The sequence below is a fragment of the Manduca sexta genome, chromosome 27, assembly GCF_014839805.1.
Source record: "Manduca sexta isolate Smith_Timp_Sample1 chromosome 27, JHU_Msex_v1.0, whole genome shotgun sequence".
Classification (NCBI taxonomy): domain Eukaryota; kingdom Metazoa; phylum Arthropoda; class Insecta; order Lepidoptera; family Sphingidae; genus Manduca; species Manduca sexta.
Window position 1 is genome coordinate 10,585,273 of NC_051141.1, and position 23,423 is coordinate 10,608,695.

General features: G+C 34.3%; 1 protein-coding gene across 7 annotated transcripts in view; it reads right to left on the reverse strand.

The window, feature by feature from the left end:
- Positions 1-203: 203 nt before the first annotated feature.
- The window catches only part of LOC115444907 (ecotropic viral integration site 5 ortholog), a 28,463-nt gene continuing 5,243 nt past the window's right edge, over positions 204-23,423 (reverse strand). Inside the window, exons 3-18 of one of the 7 annotated variants that reach the window (XM_030170891.2) lie at positions 17,858-18,049; positions 16,001-16,165; positions 12,105-12,346; positions 11,474-11,665; positions 10,982-11,146; positions 10,292-10,486; positions 10,003-10,161; positions 9,631-9,864; positions 8,945-9,172; positions 8,292-8,399; positions 7,795-7,986; positions 7,303-7,470; positions 7,060-7,155; positions 6,865-6,963; positions 6,338-6,387; positions 4,237-4,471 (exon numbers count right to left, since the gene is read on the reverse strand). In XM_030170891.2, the coding sequence (XP_030026751.1) occupies positions 4,465-4,471; positions 6,338-6,387; positions 6,865-6,963; positions 7,060-7,155; positions 7,303-7,470; positions 7,795-7,986; positions 8,292-8,399; positions 8,945-9,172; positions 9,631-9,864; positions 10,003-10,161; positions 10,292-10,486; positions 10,982-11,146; positions 11,474-11,665; positions 12,105-12,346; positions 16,001-16,165; positions 17,858-18,049 (2,492 nt within the window). In that variant the 3' untranslated portion in view covers positions 4,237-4,464. Of the gene's footprint in view, positions 4,472-6,337; positions 6,388-6,864; positions 6,964-7,059; positions 7,156-7,302; positions 7,471-7,794; positions 7,987-8,291; positions 8,400-8,944; positions 9,173-9,630; positions 9,865-10,002; positions 10,162-10,291; positions 10,487-10,981; positions 11,147-11,473; positions 11,666-12,104; positions 12,347-13,358; positions 13,566-16,000; positions 16,166-17,857; positions 18,135-23,423 lie in introns of those variants that run through there. The other 6 variants (XM_030170889.2, XM_030170890.2, XM_030170892.2 and 3 more) reach the window with 6 other exon arrangements.

A 23,423-nucleotide genomic window follows, 5' to 3' on the forward strand; every position in this document is an offset into this window, starting at 1 on the left:
ACAATTCTAAATTAACCTCATTTTTTATTTGTATTAATAGGTCCATTAATTCTATTAAATAACAGACAATAAACATGCAAACAAAAAAAAAAAATAAGAAACAAAAAATCGTAACAATATTTTGTAAAAACTATTTCATAGGTACATTTATTTTCAGGAATACTCATTTACAATTATAAAATGGGATATTTAATACATTAAAATACAGAATGCAATATGAATTTATTTATTACCAATACATAATATGAAAATACATAAAATTGTCATCAAAGTGTATAAATTAGTTACACTGCAATTAGGGTAACTGAATTGATAGTGTTCCGCGAATAATTTTCCTTCATATTCCAGTCATGATGATCTGTAGCAAATCACTTCTATCCACTGAACAATTATGTGAGCACTATGTATATGAAATTTCTAAGATTTTAATTTATCATTTTAAGCATTCAAATATCCTTATAACGCAAATATATTAAATCATAAACAAAATTAAACATGTAAAAACTTAAATCATAAAATTACGAACTTGCAACTATTCACACAATTATATTTCAATGCCATTTCCAAAATTCGTAATTCGCTCGAATAAATAAAAAAAACATTAAGGCATCCATAGATGTAGAAGGTACTAATGAAAGCGATTTTGGGGATAAACATATCCATATTGTTCCAAAAATTACTACAAAACAAAGAAATTTAACTATAGTTAGTCATAAACCGGACATCGAGGCCAAATTTTTGCACCTAAATTATTACCAATTGGTAATAAATCTCCGTCTTTTTTTAAATGTCTGTCAACAATCAAAGATGTCACAGCGTCCTTAGATAATAATATAAAAATAATATGTATATTTAAAAAAATATGCTAATACGATAATAATCGCATTAAAAACGTGTAAATCATGATATGGAATAAATATGAAGTATTTTACATTGATGTTTTGCTTTTTCGACTGAGTAACTATTAAATAAGCGCAAAATGTTTGTATGACAATCTTCCCAATGTCCGCTCTATATAATCTTAGAACTGTTTGCTATAAAATGAAATAGATAATTTTATTAAATAAATATAGTACATCAAAAATCTTGTACAGTTAAACAGGTCTCAACAAGGTTTGTGTTACAAGGGGAATGTTTATGAAATTAGTAAATTTAATTTTGTAAAATATTCGATGCACTATAGGTATTTGGTAACTTACAAGTTTATTAAAACCATGAGTATAGAAAACATAATAGTTTGAAACAGTAACCTAAGATTCATAACTGCCTTTAAATGTTACATCTGTCCTTTTAAAATCTGTTAAATTATAGGTTAAAAGTGAAGTAAGTTCTCATAATAAATAACTACATAATATAAAATATTTAATAAAATTGCTGCCACATTAAATGAATGATAAAAATATAATTATAAATATTCCTATTTTATCCTATAAATTCAGTTGCAAATACTGAGCATGTATGTACATCTAAACAATTTGACCCAATTACTTTATACAATTATTATTACATATTACTTATTTATATGTTTCTTAAAATAATTGAAGATACTTTTAACGCGACTCTTGTCTTTATAATTTATAGCTCTGTCGTCGATATTAGTTTGTAAATTAGTTTTATAATTATAATATGTATTTATAATTTTGCTTATGGACTCTTATTGTAAAAACGATAATCACAAAATTTTATTTTTGAATTCAATATAATACGAATATTCCGAAGATTAGTGTTACATGGGCCATGAATCAAATTGCTCAACTGTACCTTTGCATTTAAAATACATTAAAAAAAATCATATAAATAACAATGATATAAACATTTTCTCAAGCATTCTTTGCGCTTGTAATAGAGTAAATAAATGTTGAAACATATAGTGAAAATATTTTAAGAATGCTGATATAGCAGCCAGTATTCCGATTAATAAAAAAATCGCCAAATTAAATCTATTAACATAGTATGGTCCTAAGAAGAAACCATAAAACATTATTAAAAATTAAGATTTAAAACATCATTAAGAATTTTTATTGAAGAATTATAAGACATCGTGGTACAACAAAACTACTATTGACCCATCGAATATTTTAGCTATTACTAAGAGCTACGAGTTACGCAAACATGAAGGAATTAGCTGATGGTCAAACATGATGTCACCATGATCCATGAGTATTAATACAAAACAACTAATACAAGATACACGTAGTTTACTCCTTATGTAATAAAACTAGGTATTAAATAAGTACGCTTTATATCTTTCTGTCCACACCTACAATAAAATAAAATAGGCTAAATGTTTTATTAGAAACGATGTAACTGACGGCTACAGCACAGTGGATACTTTAAGCACAAATAGCTTCTGCTCCCTATATTTGGGGCGAACAGGCATGACACAAAGGGTTCGATGCTGTTTATGCTAACAGTATCGCGTGTGCTGTATTGCAGTCTTGTCGCTCTACATAAAATCAATGATTTAACGTTGGAAGAGATTAAACAAATAGGATACTAATTTAAAACATATATGAAATAAGGGTTAAGTCCGCAAGCAGTAACAAACAATTGTAATATTTTGGTACTCATAAAATAAAGCTCAATCATTATTTATTGGAGTCATATAAATATATTAGTAAAATATAATAAGTGGAATGTAACCTTTCAAACAAATCTCTCATTTCAGGCTTTGTAACTTATAGGTATGCAAGTGCACCACAAGCATGAGGTGGTGATCAATTGACTAGCACAACCAAAACAAATAAGTCACTATGTAGCCATATTATCTATAATGTAGCTATATTATCTATGTACGGTAAATCCGCACTGTCCCAAGTCTCTTCATATTGTGTAATATTATGAATGATCTAATTATTGATTTCATGTCAAGTCATACTTGTAAAGATTAATAAGTTATTCAACAATTAAATTGATCCATTGATTATATTAAAATTAAAATCTATGAAAGTCCGCACTGATGACATTACTATATTGATTTTTCAAAATGTAAAATCCAGTAAAACTTACATCTACTTCATCATCTAGGCACTTTAATGAAAGCCGCTTTGCAGTAAGTGCAAAGTATACGCAGTTTGAAATTATTGTACCGGCTATTATAATATCTGACGTCTATAATAGCAAAAGTAATGTAAGTTTATTTTCTACTTCGGCTGTGTACCCTTTACCTGGTTGTGCAAAGTGTAGAGCGTTCGATAACACCGTATAAAATTTTGTAAATGGGATCATGGTATGATAATAAAAGATTGAGATCATGAATACCCATTTGTCATTATCAAATAAATTAAGTCGCCTTACATATAATGTAGGCCACGATCGCGCTGAGAAACCTGTTGCAAAACAGTTGAATGATATTCGTTTTAGGTCGCACCATCGAAACGAAATATAAATAGATTTTTTAAAATCGTCGAATGAGAATTCTATAAAACCGGAGTTAGTTTTCACGCGAATATTAGTGACGCTAGTTTCATAATTTACGATGTGTACATTGTTTATGTAGTATGGAGCACAAGGTTACGATTTATTGCTCAGATCTTTGTGGCCTGCATTACATGTAGCATTTTTTATTACAAATTCTACAGATACGCATATTATACTAGTGAATTCTAAAAAAGTATAAACTACGTTATAACTACATGTATATTTAACTACAACCATATAAAATATTATATCAAATGTGCATTGATGTATGGAGTTGGCATCACGAGTTGAGGATTATTGTGGATGTGGAACCTAAATATGATTATTCTTTATTCATATATTAGAACTACCACTAGATAATAGGTATAACTTTTTTAATAGATCTAATACTCTGCTGTGAAACCAAGTCATATTATAGCTCCATTGTGAATCAGAATCCTAATTCCTAACAATGTCTTCAGATACGAGAAACATCGAATCCTGCATTAAATTGACTGACGTACATAATGATTTAATCAGACAACGGTTCGAATAATTGTTAACACGCTACCAGCGGATTAATTATAAATACAGGAAAAATATCATTTTATTCGCAATCGATGTAAAGGGCATTGGCATAGTTGTCAAAGTAAAATAGAAAATAGAGATCATAATGTATAAATACTTTTAGTAAATAAAGCGATATAGCAACTGCAAAATATTTCGTCACGAGTCACGTGTTCTTACGGATCTATAATCGAATTACGTGTTATAAAGTAAATAACATGTACTTAGCGTAATAGCATTTTGGAATATGTCTTAATATGTATAATCACCAAGAACGAAGACATGTGATTGGTGCAGTTAGCGAAGAAGCCGTCGCGTGTAGTTGTGTGAGTAGTCGCTAGGACTGCTTGCGCAGCGCGGCGGAGAGGTCGAGCGAGGCGGAGGACTCGCGGCGCAGGATCAGCCGCAGCTTGTCGTCCTCCTCCAGCTCGTCCTCCAGCGAGATGGCGCGGCTCAGCTCCGTGTGGCCCAGCGCGCGCGCCCTCCACGACTCTAGCCTCATGACCTGCATCCATACCGAAAAAAAACTACAACACCTCAATAAACTACGATTTACTAGCTGTTGTAATATGAGTTCCATCTTAATTGCTGTTGGTTAAACGCAGTACGTTCTATGTGAATTAAAAAAAATGCGTTTTAGTATGTAATGACACCGGTTCAAAACCATTTCTTATGATACATTGTTCGTAGAACCACAGACAACTAATGAATACATTTAAATAAATTTTATAAAAACTTTTTATACAAATGTATTGTAATTTGAAAACGGTAATTATGCTTTTGACGGTATGAAACGAAAGTGCGAGAATATAATTTAAAGGACAGCAAACTAACCAAAAGCTATTATAGGAATCATTATTACATTAACTGCTACTAAATCTTGCGTCCTGCTCAAACACAGAACAGCATACCACTTCAGTAAAGAAAATCATGATACATCTCTACAATTACTCTACAAGATACCTACAGGGTAAAACTCGAAACCACCTACATTATCACCTAATTAAAGGCTGTGTTTCATCCATAGTAAAATCTGATTAAAGTTAATTATTTATATAATAAAGAGTAAGAAGGTGGCGTTCATTTTTAAAACAATTGCTTTGGCTTAACTTTTTTAGTGTAACAAATATTTTACTATAGATGATAATACTATATAGAATATTTAGGACTCCAACACGGATTTAGGAAACACAGAAGCAGTGGCGGTGCACTAAGTCGACAAAAATGGCACTGTCGCGCATCGGCGGCGATGGCCGATGTAAAATAGTAATATATTGACATTTGTTTTTATATTTGGATGTTTGAAGTTATAAATTTTGTTTACATAGGGCGGCCTGCTTTTTTGTTGCTAATTATTCCATGATGTGTTTACATGGGGGTTGGTGAAACTGTTATAATGTTTGGGAGTGCTGGGTTAGAGTCGATGATCCACATCTCCCATATTATTAACATGACTATATTATAAATGGCTGGATACGGTTAAAGTTTTGCACACAAATATACAAAGTCCTTGAATTTCATATAGCATACTTTTTATGCGAAAATATTCACAATGGGATTCCCATTTCTAGAAACGACATTTACCCGGATTAAGTTTTCAGAAAATGCGAGTATTTTACAAACGGTTTGGTAGAATTCATTAAAATGTTTCCTAATTAATGTTTAGGAGGTCCTAAGTAATTATTATTTAGGAATTTGAGTTTTAGCTGGTGAGTAAAAATGGAACCGCCACCGAATCCTTACTTTACTTTTCACACTAATAATATAGGGGGAATAGCTGTCAGATTATTTTCTCAAATTAACATATTATTTAAACACACCAGGCTTATATTTATGAATATAAGTTCATGCATATCTAGTTATGTACAACTAGCGAAATAAATCACAAACGGGGTACCAACGTGCATTAAAACCATGTTAACCAAGCCTTCTCAAGCGACCGCAAAATCAAAACATACATTAGCGTTAGTGTCTTTCAGCAACAATGTGCAAACGAAATAAACTACAAAATCGAGTCATATTTGAAGTAAGAAAACCATAATAAAGTACTCATGGAGTTCCACTTCTGTAGGTGTTGCGTACAACAAACTACGAAACAAAGTATGTTACACAAATAAATCCGTATTTACCGGAAAATAGCCTGCATCACAATCGCCGCAATGATTACAATCGAATTGGATATTTGACGCAGAACGGGGTTTAACAGCAAAATCCATCGCTTGAAATGTTCAAGCATTAAGTTTTAAATATCTAACAAGTCTGTTATTGTAATTATGAGTCACTGACAATGACTATTGTGATAACTACGTCACAGGATGGATTGTGCTTGTCAAGTCTTCAGTCCGATGTTTTATCAATATGTTGAACTTACTCGAGCCATTTCCAGGGCTCAGTGTCCGGAGTGGTGATTGGTGTCGGAAACTGTGCAGTGCCAAACAAAATGTATCAGACAGGGAGGTAAGCAATTTATACAATCAATACAACAATTCCATATTTGACGATTAGTGTTTTTTTTATTGTAAATATTTTTTAATTTTATTCAAGATATTTAGAACAATGTATTTGGATAACATTATGAACTATTTCGACGTTATAACGGACAACAAGAAAAGCGGTTATGGCATGTAAAGATGGATGGATGAAGCATATTGCGGCGCGTGGCGACCGCGGCGCGTTTGTCCACAAAAGTAAAACGAACCAAATGTAATCATAGATAGAACAGTATTTAGTATTATCGTGCCATCCGCAAGTCATGTGAATAAGCATGTATGTATCATTCGTGTATGTTAGACTAGCGAAGCTCCAAGTTTGCGATGTGTTTAGTACGTATAGTTTTATAATACATATTTCTTTTAATTAATTATAGGCGTAAAGTGTATGGGTATAATGCATACAGACCTCAGCTTTCAACTCGGCCACTTGTTCTTGTAACTCGCGGACTTTGTCGGAATCGTCCATGTTATTTCGGAGCTCTCCTTCAGTGGCCATCACTTCATTCTGAATATTTAGTATATGTCATGTAAGTCAGATCAATCAGAGATATATAAATCATTATCCATATTATACTCCATATTGGTTAACAGCTATGTTTACCTTTAATTTGTATTCCGATACTTCAGTTTCCAGCTCGGCTATTCTTTGTGCATCCTCCATGTTTCTGATATTGGCTTGCATAGATTCATATTTAGCCTGTTAAAAGTAAAATTACTATAGATACGAACTTATTGAAGTTTGCATATGGAACCAAGTTAAAAAGTTTTGTACTGATTGCTCAATTTTCGCGTCAGATCAAACGAAATAACTGGAATAGCTTAAATAATACATTTGCTTGCACACCTTGCTCTCGAGATCCGCATATTTGTGCTGCGACTCCCTCTGGCGCGCCTGCAGCACGCGCTCGCGCTGCAGCGCCGCGTCGAGATTCTCGCGCAGCTGCCGCGCCTCCTCGTCCTGCCGCCGCAGTTGGTTCGTCGACACTTGCACCTGCGTCTCCAGCTCCATCACCTGCACATTAAAATTTAATTAATAATTTCGTATAACGTAAAGCCGGCAATCGCACCTTACGTCCTATCAATAGCATCTAACAATAAAATTTTACAAATGGCGATGATTTTGTCTACATTGTGACGTCAAATCACTTCACCTTTTTATTTATTGCTTAAGATGACACTTTATTTTTAATTTCAATCCCGATTTGAGATTTCGTTACAACTAACACAATTTCTCATAAACGGTTTGTGATAAACGTAATCTACTAGTATACCATAGGGTCTAAACCACTAATTTATACATATACATATGGTTCAAACAAATAGATCGTTACCTCACCTTGAGTCTCAACTCTTTCAACTCAGTGAGCGCCTCGACCTCTCGTATCCTGGTGGTCATGAGTTCTTCGTCGAGTTTCTGCATGTCCGCCGAGCGGCCCTCCCACGCGCGCAGCAGCTTCTTGGGCGTCGCCATTATATCTGACACCACGTTGGATTGCACGGGCGTTGGCGGCGCTTCCTGTCTGTGTTCCTGGGAATATGACTTCATGTTTATACAGAATCATTATAAACTTACCTTTTAAATATAAACATTAAAGCGAATCCAATCTAGATTTCCACGAAATATTCGAACACACAATTTGCGGATCTGTGGTAAAAAAATAGTCTTGTCAAACTGATTTTTGCTGTCAATCCCGAGGGAGCGGAAGGAATCGTTTATGAAAATCGATCGAAAGTTAAAAACTCAAATGGCGAGTTTTATGCTGGCAAAAGTGCGAGTAAACATAGTCATGAATATGTTAATAGTACATGTTATTATAATACAATGGTACATACTTGCAGGTGTCGCTGCCACGCGTCCGACAGCTCCGACACGCGCTGACGAAGATCCTTCAATGACAAGTTCGCTTCAGCTTCCCGCAGTTTAACGGCGATTAATTCGTCCTGTAAAACATTATATTTATTTATTGAAATTACTATGAGTGTTTTGTAGCTAACGTCAGAATTCTATGGATTATAGATTTTTATCTTATGTGCAATAGAAAGTGTAATGTTTTTTTTCTATGGCCAAAGTATAAAGTTACTAAAACGTGAAAAGAAATGTTTTTGTTCCTTAAGTTTAAGGCACATAAGTACCTTAGTTATGTTATGGATTTGTTTCTATTTGTTGAAGTCCTGGACCGGTATTGCATATCATTTAAACCAATACCAATGTGGAGAAGAATTAAATAGAAATGACCGATCTTTAATATTATAGCGAAGGTATACCATTTATAAATATTTATAATTTTTTCATTTATCTATAAATTTATAACTAAATGATCTAAAAACTATGCAATATTTCATTGTTTATAGTGCATTTTATATAAATTGATTTTAATTTATAAAAACACAATTTAAAAAATTTCTAGCAGATCAGTCCGAAAATTTTTAGGGGAGGTCTGTGTTAGCAGTAGTTCCATTGAAGAAAAAGAAAAAAGTGCAGTGACCTGCAAATGCGCGACGTTGTTATCAACGCGCTGCCTCCGCAGACTCTTGTTCTCGTTCTCGAGGTCGGCGATGCGCGCGGTGAGCTCGCGCTCGGCGGCCTCGCGCTCCGCCGCGTGCAGGCGCGCGCGCACCAGCTCGCGCTGCAGGCACCGCGCCAGCTCGCCCCCGCCGCCGCCGCCGCCCTCCGCGCCCTCTATACCCTCCAGCGACGACTGACGCGAGTTGTTCTACATGACGTACGTTTTAACGTTTAAATTACCAATAAAACTTGCAGTGGACTTTCGCAAGCGATTTTTACCGTCTAAACAAGCACTGCAAGCTGACACAAGGAAATAAATCACACTAAGTAGTTATTTTCATGTGTCTAAAATTATTGAAATATTGCCGCTTTGTAAACACATCTGGATGTTCTTGCACATATTGCTGAGTGAATTTGCCAGTCTGAACTAAGCTTTATCATTTCATTTAACTCTATTACCTATATATAACTAAAAAATACACATTTGAAATAAAAATATGCATAAATAATTATAATAATCAATTGATATTCAATGATTAAATTTTTTAAATTTCATTAGAAAATCCTGTTTTTTCTCAATAAAACAGCTTACAAATAATTAAATACCAAGACATCATGTAATGTACAAAAAAAAAAGTTTTTTAAAATGATAATTAAATATGATACCTCAGCTATGGTCATCTCAAGCGATCTGATCTCATCCTGTGCGACTGCGAGCCGTTGCTGCGCGTCGACGTTGGCTCGGCGCAGCGCCTGCACCTCCCGCGCCAGCGCGAACGTCTCCTCCTCGCCCTCCGCCAGATCCACCTGCCCCCGCACCAACCGCTCCGCTAACGCAGAACTCTCCTTCTCTAGGAGTTCTACCCGCTGCTTCAGCAAACGATTCTCTTGACGTAAACACTGCAACAAATATTATTACCAACACGATATTAATAATTTACTTTGCCAGCCAATTAAAATGCTTGTTACTATAAATACAATTAGCTTCGCTTAGGTATAATAAATACTATTTTACAGTATCATACCGGCATTACTCACTCTTAGTACAGCGATATCACCTTGCTCCTTAGTTTTGATTACTGTATATTCTTTTTCGAGCTTCTTCATTTTCTTTGGGTTCACTTTAATTGAATAAGATAAATTCATGAAAGCATCTTGATCTGCTTCCGCCTTTGCTGGCAGTTCTCTTTGTATGTACTGAAATACAACATTTAAGTTAAATAAATAACAATAACATAAATACTGACGCGATATTCCGCCTTTAAAAATAAGAAGTAGGAGAATAATTTGAATTTAAATCGATACTTTTGAACATTATCGGACTTACCTTAAGTATACTTTCCATATCGAGTGATAGCAAATCATTTTTTCCCAATGTAAGTAGAGCTAATGCAACTTTAAATACTATTTCAATTCCCTCAGACAGGAATACGTCCATGATTCTGCAGGCCAGCGGCAGAGAAAGCGTCGTTGTGAATAAAGTCAAAAACCAGCTGCTCGCATACAACGAGGTACTAAAACTCTGGAAACGAAACCACTTTTATGGCAACTGTCACTCAAAAACATCGGTTTTTTAAATATATACATTAATAAAAAAAATATGGTAACTGTCAATCAAAAGTCTGAGTTAATTTCAATATATAAATTGATAAAAAAAATATTAAAGAAGTTAGCAATATCCATACATGCATGCCCGCTGTTACAAGGTTGTATGTAAATTTTTACTTAAGTCGGAAAAATGAAACATATTATTTTCAATTTGGTAAAAATTTGAAGTCAATAATTCACGGTTCCTACTTTATTTATCTTTCCGGATTATTGAAATTTCTTAGTGAATACAAAATTCAATTTGGGCAATAAATATAACATAAAACCTTGTGCTAATGAACCAGCGAAATAGCATCAAGCGTTTTTCTATTTACTAGTAGAAATTTGCCTATATTTGTACCACATCGAAATTTCGTTAGCCATGTTAATTTCCATGTAATTATAAGTCGGTAATGTAGATTACAGTAACCTGTGATTGGAAGTGCACGTGCAGGTCCGGCAACAACTCCTGCACCAAGTTCTCCAGCTGGAACATGCACAGTCCCAGCTCGGCCATGCTCGGCTTGAACATGTCCCGCATGCGATGCTGCTGCATGATCTTCACAAGTACTGCAAAGGCTTCCTCTTCGGGCATCTAATATATTCATATGATATTATCGAAAACTGACATTAACCAAAACTCACAAAATTAAGTTAACCATTCTACAATACAGTGGAGCCGTTAGCAAATTTAATATTTTGTTAAGTTACATTAAAGTTTACGATCAAACAAAAATACTGACAACTGCGTTTTGTTTTTAAAGACTGAAAGGTAACAAGTCATGAGAAGTCAAAAGTCGTATGAATTTTACAATCTTTGATATTTAAATCGCAACTTCTGATGTAATTAGCTTCAGAAAGGTCAACAGATTCAGCATACATAAATTTCACCCTTAATGAGCAGAAATAGAATGGCACTAACCTGCATAAGTAGCAGACCGACAATAAATCCCGAGCCCTGGCAGTATCCCACCTCGCGATCATGCAGCGAGTAAGCCTTCATCACGTTGAACAAAGACTCCTGGCCGAGCCCATCCTTTTCCTTGAAGAAGTCGTGTTCGGGGTACGTGCGCGCTATGTCACGCCGTATCACCTTTTCACACGCGGACTTTGCCTGTTCAAAAAAATAAGTGTAATAACATACCTTGATCTCTTGTAGTCATTTGCTATATGAGAATAATACAGCACTAATATTTTACCGAAATAAAGGTAATTATAAAGCACTTAATAGATTCCTGTTGCAATTAAAAATAATAGAACTTAATGTTCGTTACGCGATTTCAGTGTGCAATGCGCTTGCAGTATATAGTGTTGACTGCACATTCATGCTCACATATTCTGGGCATTTTATGTAGTGAATTATAATCAATTCATGAATACAATATTATGCTAGTTCATGAAGGTATTTTACATGTAGCCAACTCCTTATTTACCAGTAGGTAGGTATTTTTAAAGAGATTTCTTAACAATTCCCTTTTTGCATTTACGCTTATATAACTTACAAGTTACAATTAAGTGTTTAACATATTGATCGTCCAAATAGTACAACATGCCTTGATGTATGAAGCGTAAAGTTTCTTTTCGGGTGACGCATCGACTCCTGCTAAGAGCTGCCATACGATGCCTCGGAAGTGATGCGGCACGCCTTGTCGGACCAGGTCCCTGACGAACTGATTGCGGCGTTTCCACTCCGTCTCCCAATTGCTGACGATCCGTCCCCACAAACTCCACAGATCTTCTTCACCATTACTGCCGCCGCTGACTCGCGCTTCTGCCTCATAACTAGAACTTGTTGCTGCAAGCATCAATATAATCTTGTATGTCTGCACTTCGTTAGATTTGGTTGTAGAGAAGGCATTCAGTCCGTATACATATATTTACACTAAAATTGTATAAACACAGAAATGAAAAAGAAATCATATTTTTGTGCTAGTTAAACAAGCACCTATAATAAACTTAGGCAAGTAACTAGATTGCTCAAAAATTTATGAAACATAATTGGGTAACTGTATATTTTTTGTTTAAGGTTATAGCTAATTTCGTCGTATTAAATTTTAAAGGCCGAAATATCCATGATTATTAATTATTTTTACGTTTTTCTTTCAACTGCGAGAACTAATCACTAACTAGACGTGAATTTAAATTCTTTACTTGCCAATACTTGTTTAGTTACCCAGATTAAAGGTGAAACAAAATATATGAAAATGGACCTTGAGGTATCGCCTTAAGCTATAACCTTAAATGTTTTTATGAATGGTGTTTTTAAGTGGACGAGTTGTCAGTTTGTGGATCAAATTATTTTTTAATACAACTATTTTGATAAAGAACGTCATCGGAACCTTTATCCTATTTTTTTATTGCTTGGAATGACGAGACGAACTTGCCGTTCGCCTGATGGTAAGTAAGCGATACGACCGCCCATAAACAGTAGAAACACCACCCGACACCTTGAATTACCAAGTATTCTTTGGTATCCTCTGCGCTCGCCATTCTGACACGTGAGATGTTAAGTCTCATTATGTCCAGTAGTTACATTAGCATTGCGGTAGTACCTACCCAGGCGAACTTTCACATATGAGAGACCTACCACCAGTAAAGTATCCTAGATTTACGCTGATGATTAAACATATTTTGATGCACAATGCACTCTGATTTTTCAACACAAATATCTAATAACAGCGTAATAGAAATCCTAAATGTACGTAATATATAGAATATAATTGTTCTATTATACACTTAACTAAAGCATGAATCACGCTAGTTGCGCATCTTGTGTTGTAACAATTAGGTATAATACGTGTACATACCTAGCGAAAAATTTTCTAGGACGCTAGAAAAATAGAACTCCAACACATTTTTACTACCAAATAAATCGTTTATTTCATTCATTTTACGAAACACATTTTTTTATTTTGCACCAGAGGAAGATGAAACGCGTTGCACTATCGCTTGTCACTTACTGATAAGAGATAAAAATTGTATCTTTTCTGCTTGTCCGTGTGCCAGTTACACCTTACTGTTTATAATTGGATGTGTTTGTAGATAGACGATTATTTTTAACCTGAAGCAATCGGTATTGCTAATGAATGCATTGGGTAACATTGGGACACGATATCACATTATTTCGAATAAGTCTTTAATATTAGTAACCATTCCTGGAAAAATAATCGATAACTTAATTTAAATTAATATTTAATAGATTAAAAAATAGATATCTTCATATACATCAACCAAAGTATAGAACATAATAGTGTGAAGGCCATAGGATATAAGTTCATATGTTATGTAAAGACTTGTCATTTTTTAATAAAATATATAGAAAATATAATTATATGTATTAAAACTTGAACGTATGGAATTCCAAGAAGATTCCATATTGACCACGAAAGAGTTGTTTTGATACCATGAAGTCAAAAAAAGATAGCAAAAAATATCGTGTCTAGATACACTCAGAAGTTGGCAGGGTTGCAGTAATGGCCTTTTAGTTTCGCGGGCTAATTACGCGTTATCGCTACCGTCACTTGGACAGGTGAGGGGAACGGTTATGTTGGTTTGACCAGTCTTAAGGCCCAATGTAGCACTCGAGAGTATAATATCAACTGAGCGAGCATAGAACTGAGTCCATAACCCCTTGTATACCTTACACCGGCTTACTATGAAAATATGTAAAATAATAGGTAAAAAACGACGTCATTCAGTGTCTGGGCAATGTTTGGACAGAGTGAAAGTGCGAGGAGAAGCACTTCCCTTAACGCGGTAGAGACGCGAGCGCGTAATTGCCCAATATGCAAGTGACTTCGGTAAATTTCATATTTCATTGTCAATATTACAGAAACAAAATAGGATTCATTGCGATATGCTTTTTGATCGGTTATGAAATTTAAAGCACCATAGGAAAAAGTCGAGTGTAGTCTACGCACCTAGATCTCATTGTGGGGGACGGGCATGCGAAACCGTGTTCTCTCGCTCGAGTATAATAGTTCTCGCGTTAGTGAGAAAGCGGATGAATGCCCTAGTGCGACATCAGTTAAAGCGGTCCATCGAGGACAATTAAAGCTGGTCACGAGGCCACTTCAACTACGTTTCCACATTTAGTAGAAAACATCTTTACCGTGAATAGGCTGGTATGACTAGTTAGGTTCGAATTATCTCTAATTATTAAGAGATCGTAAATTATTATAAGACTCTTGCAGCTGGTTTCTTACAATCAGTTGCACTGCTTATTTTTGCGCTTCGGCGGTTGCAAGCATATCGCTGGATATTGAAACAGCAATAACAGTTAGCATAACTTTTACTGTCGAGTTAAGATAGCAAACTCCAAGTAAATGTTACTGAGAACGGCTATAAAATAACTATTAATTAATGTACTTAATAAAATATATTGGCCATGAATGTAGAAATAGTTAAAGGTTCTGTAAATAACAACAAAGCATTATGGGTGGGCTTTCTAAGGCCGATAAGTGTGTCGCAACCAAGGTCAAATGTCGTTGCTCGGTGTGTAATTTGGAGTAAAAAATATACAGAAGGTTTTCAATTAAGCACGATGGTGGCTCTAAGTGTTATTGGCCCTTGTGATTTCAATTAGGCCATTACGTTATCTCAGTGGGTGTGGTTAAGCTCGGGATCGTTCCAATGATTTTAGGTGTACAGTTACATCGCGTAAAATTGTTTCTCGGCTTACTTATATATAAACATGAAAAGTGTTTTATTTGGAGTGTCTTATATTCATACCTGATTAAATAAAAAGTTCCATTTAATATACATTTCTATAAGTCAATAATTTAAATTAAACTGAAAACCAGTATTTGTGATTATCTATAATAATACGTAGCAATAACTTTTTTCTGAATAATGGTCCATCTGCGCCTTAGTTCTGTAATCTCAAATTGAATCGTGAAGATCCATACAATCCAAAATTTCACCTAAACAAGGAATAGACACCTACATAAAGACCTTAGAATTGTTGATGTATTAGATCAACTTTATTTCATCCATTTATCGATAATCTGCATTAAAAACAAAATGCAATACCTATTAAAAGAGAAAAGATCCTACGCGCTTAAATTGGTCAACGAGTTATGGGCCCGGCAGACGTCCTGCCACAGTCCTCGTACGTAGACCGGATTTTACCTAAACTTTAGTCTTTTAGATTTTGTCAATAGCGCCACCTATCGGGTCCATAATTATCTTATCATTCAAGCTGGAACAAACTAATCTCGCTAAATATTTTATTGAAATTTGTTAGGGAATTTCGAAGATGTAGCGCAAACGGAAAAAAAAATCATGCAAACATAAATTTCCAACGTTCCCCGTTTCTTCCTGTTCATTTTTCAATATTATTCTTTGATAGAAACCTTATCCTGATAATTAAGAACACAAGAAAAAAGGAATCAGACAAGCCGTTCAGTTCATAAATGTGGCAACTGACATATATTATAATGTCACTTACCGGAAGCCAAAGATATCTGCGAAGTGTCGGAACTCTTTCTGCTATGCACGGTCGTAAGCGAGGCGCTCTTCGCGTCCGCCTCGATGCGACGGTTTTCCTCCTCCAGTTTGGCGAGCAAAGCCCGGTCGGGCCTCGGGATAGCCTCAGTTTCCGGCACGCGCAAGTCTGGACAATTGACACCAACATGATAAATAGCATACTTGTTTCCAACCATTAGAATTATCCAACTATAATGTTCTTTTGCAATTATACACATAAGACAAAAGAACAATCTGATTTAATTCGTCCGTGCGTTTTAAACATATACAACCCATCTTATTGAAGTAAAGAATATTTCAGAACCATTGACCCTATTACGGAAACCTGGTATTTATACAGTAGGTAACACAACAAACAGCAAGCACTTTTTCTAGATGTTTTTTTTTAGAGAATTTAAAATAACGAATATATATTACCCGAATAGAATTTCTTAATAATTTTTAATAAATTAAGTAAATGTTTTAAATGACTTCCGACATCAGCTGTTGCAGTATATAAATAGACGATTTCTGTTAATCATGCATATATGCTCTTTACTTATGACTTGCATTCCCATATAACATTTTTCGGTGAAACACTTCGTATTGTTCTACCCAGTAATTGAGTGTAAGTAGATTTAGATCTTGCATTTATAAAAAAATATATCAATGATATCCACTGATCTTTCTGTTTATTATTATGAAGCCAGTAATTGTTTTGTAAGAGACTATAAAGCTTATAAGAGATAGTGTTGGATTTGTCCATATACTGTATAGACGGCGGCCTAGGCTCGGCACAATTGTAATCGGGGTCCTTGTTTGTTTTGCTCTCGGAAAATAGGCACCCGGGCACAGAACATGCGCGGTGGACAAACTGAGCGGCCTATACTTAAAAAATGAAAAATCTAGCATTGATGCTTATTGGAATTAAAAAAAAAAACGAAAAAATATTAAATTAAACTTCTTATGGTATTCCTGTCCAAGAAAGGGTATATCTTTATATTTCTATAAATGCCTATAAATGTTTTTTTTTGCATTTCGTTATAATACCTACTGTATATTCATTACAGGTTATACGTTTCGATGGTTGCACCTTTGATTCTTGTATTATGGAGTGTTTATAGTTATTAACTAGTGAAAATATTTATCGCCAGATCTATCAAATAGTCTCACATATCAGAAACTTGTCCGTCAATCAGGGATCGAACCCTTGAATTGTAACAGTATCTAATATATTATAAAACATAAGCAAATGTAGTTCTGAAACAAAATTATTATTATAATTTAGGTACGTTTTATGTGGTATAGAATGAGTGAAACGGTACTTTAAGTACTTGCTACCTATATTAAGAAGCAAAAATAAATTACATAAGTTTATTATAAGTGATCAAAATGTTCTTGCGCTGTGTAAAATTTAATATTGATTAAAAGCAATATTGTGAGTGGTAGAGGCGGCCCGTAGCCAATTCCGTTATAGGGTATGAATTGGCCTGTTAAGATCGGTTGGGATTACCGGCTCTCCTAAAGTAACGCGAAGCTAACAGTTTTTCTGCAGCGTTTCGTATGATTAGTAAGATTGGCAGTGGCTTAATATTGATGTCTCTCTGGAGTCGACACGTACGAATCGTTACGTATAAACATAGATGTTCATGGTCGATCATGGTGATCACTCATTCAGGAGACCCACTTTCTCGATTGACAAATACCTCATCTACTGTAAAAAAAAGCAGGGTTAGCCCAGTTAGTGACATGTTACACACACAAATGTGTTATGACAATAATGTATGCAGGACTGACTATATACATGGTGCTCTTAGCGTTAGGTGTTAAACCAACAAACCGTCCAAAGATGAGACAGGCGATTCTGTATTACTAGCGATCGGAGTTCCGGATGCGGCGAGCGGCGCGGTGGGCGGCGTGGTGGGCGGCGCTGCGGGCGCTTCTGTCGCGTCGGCATCCACCTTCATTGTGATTGCGGAACTGCCATATAGAGCCCTGCTCTCTGACTCCGCGTCTGGATGCGCGCTCCTCTCTGCACCAGATACGCTATCAGCTTCACACACGCGTCACACGTGCGACCGCCGCGCCCCGATATACCATCACGCTGTCATCCCTGCCTAATGACCATCTATTTATCTCTAATATGGACATTGATCTATACTCATTGGAAAATGTATGAATACCCGATCTACTCATGCGAAAAACGGTGAGACTATAAAGGAATTAGGTATGTATGCTATTTTGATACAATTAGTATACTTTCCGATGATTTCAAAATAGCGACGGTAACCTGTATAAATACATTATTGTTAGTGTTTAGTGTTGGAAATATAAATTTGACGCTTATGCATTCGTATATTAACAGATTAAAAATTTTATATGAGTAATAAAAATAAGAGCACAATTATTACTTCCCATTAATTTATTTCATTTCATAATGGGAAGTAATAAATAGTATAAAAGAGTAAGTTCTGACTAACAATGAGGGTTATATTATTAAATAAGATTTAGAAATATGACAATCCACCTTCGTCAATACTTGTATAAAGAGAGTTCGTAGCATGACTCTGTTATTGGAGGTCGCCTAACCATTGAAGAAAGAGAACCCTGTTGGAAAACTGTCTGGAGTATTCAGCTGATTACGGGTGCGAATACGACATTTACTGTAGACTAACTAAAATACTTAAAAAATATAAAAATATTTTTCATCTGAACGAACTTTACAAGAGGATGTTAATTATATTAGAGGCTATAATCCATTTAACAATTAATTTACAAATTACATAATCTCGTAGAAACCGCTTTCTGATTAGGTATACTATCTATGTACAAAAATAATAGTATATCAATGTATTGGCCTCGTGCTCCCAAAGTGTATGAAGAAGGCTTCTGAAAAATTTCAGCATCGAATATTCTAAAATAATGGTAGTATACTGTCTTATATTATTCTAGAGCGCTAAAAACAACTTCACTTATCTTCAACTGTTAGGGTTAACCGACAAAAACCTGCTAAAAACTCACTTTCTATACTGATTATCTGTAATAAGTTTTCCACCACACATGCATAATCAGTGAAAGTTATTAATATAACCATAAATTTGTAATAAAAGCGATAACGTCACAATGTGTCACAAATCACAATGCATTTTAATAGTCATATGTATAGGTTAATATTAGAATGTGTGTTAGATTATGAAAAAAGTAAATCGTGAAATTGCAGTTTGTTTTGATGAAATCGCGTCTCGGTCTAGCAGGTGAAAGTCTGCGCCGGGATCCGCGCGCTCAGCGGCCGGCGCGGCCGCCGCGGTCATCCGTCCACTAAGCATGAAGGCCGCCTGTGTGCCGACTGCCATGTAACGCGTTCTTCACACAATAACCACGTTGGACACGAGCCGCACGATATAATATGGACGTTATGCCGAGCACGGCTGAGACGGCACTGAACTGACACACACTAAGCTACACTTAATCATGTTACCGCTACAGTAATAATGTTACTGCTTCAAGTGGCCAATGCTTTTATCTGTTATTTTAGTGTTTGGTTAGGTTACGCAGATATATACTTACTATAAAAAGATATTATGCATAACATTAGTAATTTTTAACAAGAGTCAAATTATACCCATTCATAATTAATATTATAAATGTATTTAATTACTAATCTTAATTTTATTGTTTTAGTTTCTACAAACGCGTTAGTGGCAAGGTATGAAAAAATCTAAAAGGCAGCCAGATAAATCGCAATGGGATTCTACATCGGATATGCATTTCATTTTGAATATTTTTCTTAATCGTTTAAGTTCTATTTTGTTTGTAATCGTTTAAGGCATTTTTGATTGGTCCACTTGAAGTTCCTATGCTCCGTTCTATTTTAAATTTCGCGCCTATAAGAGAACGAGTGGTTTGGGGGTCGGAGCTTAAAGACAAAAAACTAGCTAGTAATTTGTTGTCGTCAAGATTACCATGTATTAAAGAGAAATGAAAGTGTCTATAATGTTTTCAATCTTCTTTTCATCAATAAAGTAAATACATCGTTACCTTTGATTTACTTTTTATTTATATGACCTAATAATTTCTCGCTTGCGGCCCGGGATCCCAAGATTGAAACGTTTTGTGGCCCTAGTAAAAAAAAGGTTGAGTATGACTGGTATAGACTAATATGCATTTGACCCAAGATTAATTTATTAGGATTTATATTATTTCCTTTCCATTGTTTTAAGGCTTCTCCAGATGAAACTTTGAATATTTAGCTGTAGCATGTGTTTAATATGTTTGCTTAGTTTTTTCATTGCTTTTTCTACTATTAAATCATATTGAATGCGATTATGACATCGAGAACGCGGTCCTACATTATTTTATTCAATCTATAAACGTTTGTGACGACGAACATCTAGATAGAACTTACGATTATAGGTAAATACAACATATAGCATCAATATATGTATACACAATAAGTATATTAATATTAAAGTTAAAAAACAGATAGTAACTATAACAATATTGTATAGTAGAAAATTATTTACGCATGACTATTATTTTAAATTAAAATGTTACGTGATGACTAGGCGGAGCTAGTTGGGTGAGTCATTATGGATATATTTTAATATCACTACGTATATACATAATAATATTTAGATGACTGTAGATATCGCATTATTATTGACGAAACTGTTCTACGACAAAGGGCAAGTAAAAGTCTTGTGAGGATACTTAAATAGATTTTATGTTTTGATTTGCAACCTTTTTAGAAAAGGAATATAAATATAAGTAAGTACATATATAATTTAGATTTTTAAAGCTAGCCTCCATATAAGTATTTTCATTATTATATTAATTGGTATTTTAATAATTATCAAAAGGTATACCCTCTAGGACTCCAATTGGATATGATACCTATAAGTCATCATTATAATATGATTTTCTTAACCAATAATAATAATGCGTCACAAAATTTATTGTTATATATATTATCGATTTTAATGACGAAATTTTAGATTTAAAATTACGGTGAATTTCTGCATTATTTGATTTTAACTATTTAAATGTTAATTCCTCTGCCTGCATATATTATTTTGAACATGTGAAATTTGCGACAGTGATAACTAATTATTTAAAATGATAGCACCGTGAGGTCTTCGATGTAAACTTGATGTACCATTAAACTAGCCTGCTTGAGTTCTATTAACAACAAAGAAAGTGTGATAGTTAAGATAAGATCAGATCCTCTGCGATAAAGTATTTGATATTCGCATATCGGTGCTGATCATTAACGTATATTCTATAGACACGAACGTCTTTATAAACTATTTGCTCAAAATCATAACTAAAATGGCAACCAAAACGTCATTGTTATGACCTATTTATTCACTTAACTACAAATAATTTTACTAATTTGAATATTATTTTATTCAAACCCAGTGTCAACTTAGACTCGAGTTTTTTTTATATATACAGCGTCACTCCGTACATACCCAACTGCTCTCATGTTGAAATCATACTAAAGGCAGGTATACGGATTGCAGTACAGTTGAGTCGAACACAATGAGTGTACGGAACGCCAGATCTAGAACGTACTACCTACCGGTGCTGACAGTTAGGTATTACAACAGCATGCAAAAATGATTAATAGCTATGCACTAGCATTGGGTTTAAATTTATTCAATTTTGTCTATGCAAATATTTTCACTACCATGATGGATCAGTTATTGTCTGAGATCAGACAATTTCGCTTGCAGAGATTATATGAAAAAATATTTAATTTTATAGAGCGCCACAGATATTTCTTATAGGATGCCGTTTTGCATACGTCCATCTTAAAATTACGAATATGATATACGTTTAGAGGTAATCTTAGTGGTTGGGTTTCAGATATAATTTAATATTATTTGTATGACTCTACAACGATCGCGGTAAATGTGGTGAAAAACTTTCGATAGATATTGCCACGGAATAATCGGATGTACTTAGATCTATCACTTAGAGGTCCTATTACATCAGTCCGTGCTATGAACACACAGGGACGAAAAATGCGACAATATTAATACACCTACTAAATTATCAATCCCCAATACAACGCGATTAGTCGCCGTATCGTCGTATTAGTATATGTTTACGGTTTATGTTCATTATTTGCTATCAGATTGAAGCATCAGAGTTTATTATGTAAAATCTATGAATTCCTTCCTATTTTACTCTGTATTTTTTGTGTGGCCCGTACTGTATACGTAATCTTCCCTATTTCCCTTGGTTACGCCATCACGCGTGAACGGCTGGACCGATATCACATTTTTTTTTAAAAATTGCGCGGAAAATTAGAAAATTTAAGAAAAATTTAACGAAAATATTAATTTTATGTAACTGTCAACTGTTTGAAATAACTGTCAGCGATTGATAGAATGCGCGCTGCAAATTCATAGTAGACGCAATGATAAAAGAAGTATAGAGGATGGGTAATATGGTCACGTGACATGCGGCACATTTCATGAACAAAATGGTGCCGACTCCGCCCCTTACAATTTGATATGCTAGTACCGAAAATTTTGTATCGACATCGAAGAATTAAGAGAGACAAACAAGCCCCAAAAAGATCAAATACGAAAGGGGTTAGGAACTAGCATAATATAAATATAACAAATCATAATGTAAACAAACAAACTGAAACTGATTTATAAGTAACAATTGTTAAACAAAGCAGTACCTGTTGTGACAAACATCCAGTTGTGTTTGATCTATATTTGTATGTTGCACTATTCCTTGCTAAAAATTTAAGTTACAGATTAAGATATTTATTTAATACATGATAAATGGAATAAGATAGCGTAGCCAGCAATTATTTGGTTGGTTTTATTTTATTTTATTATTATGCTCTTTGATCGAGAAACATAACTATGGTTCAGCAAACTAAAATCAATGACCGTAAAATGGTGGTTAAGATAATCAATTATAATAATTATTTGCAATAACAACAATATGATTATGTATCTATTTCCGTGCATGCAAAGGTTGTTCGAAACATAAGACCGCCAATTGTAAAAATATATCTTACATTTCATCTTTATGTTGTTTCTTTTATGTTTATCTATTCTTTTATGTAACAATTCTAATTTTATTCATAGCAATATATTAAAGTAATATTACTATTAGGTGAAGTATAATAATCATTACTATTTTACTTATCGGGAATATTGTTGGAAAACAGTTATCTTTACTCGCGTTAATTAAACGTGTGGTTTATGCATATCTTCTCAAAATGTAAAGAAATATGTATTTGGTGTAGGATTCCAATCACGTCGCTCAATATTCTCAATTCATTTTGCCTTGGTTTTTAAATTTTTTGGTTATCTTAAAAAATATTCTAATTTCACTTAGTTTGTCCTTCTGAATAATACAATATTGATGTGTGCTCT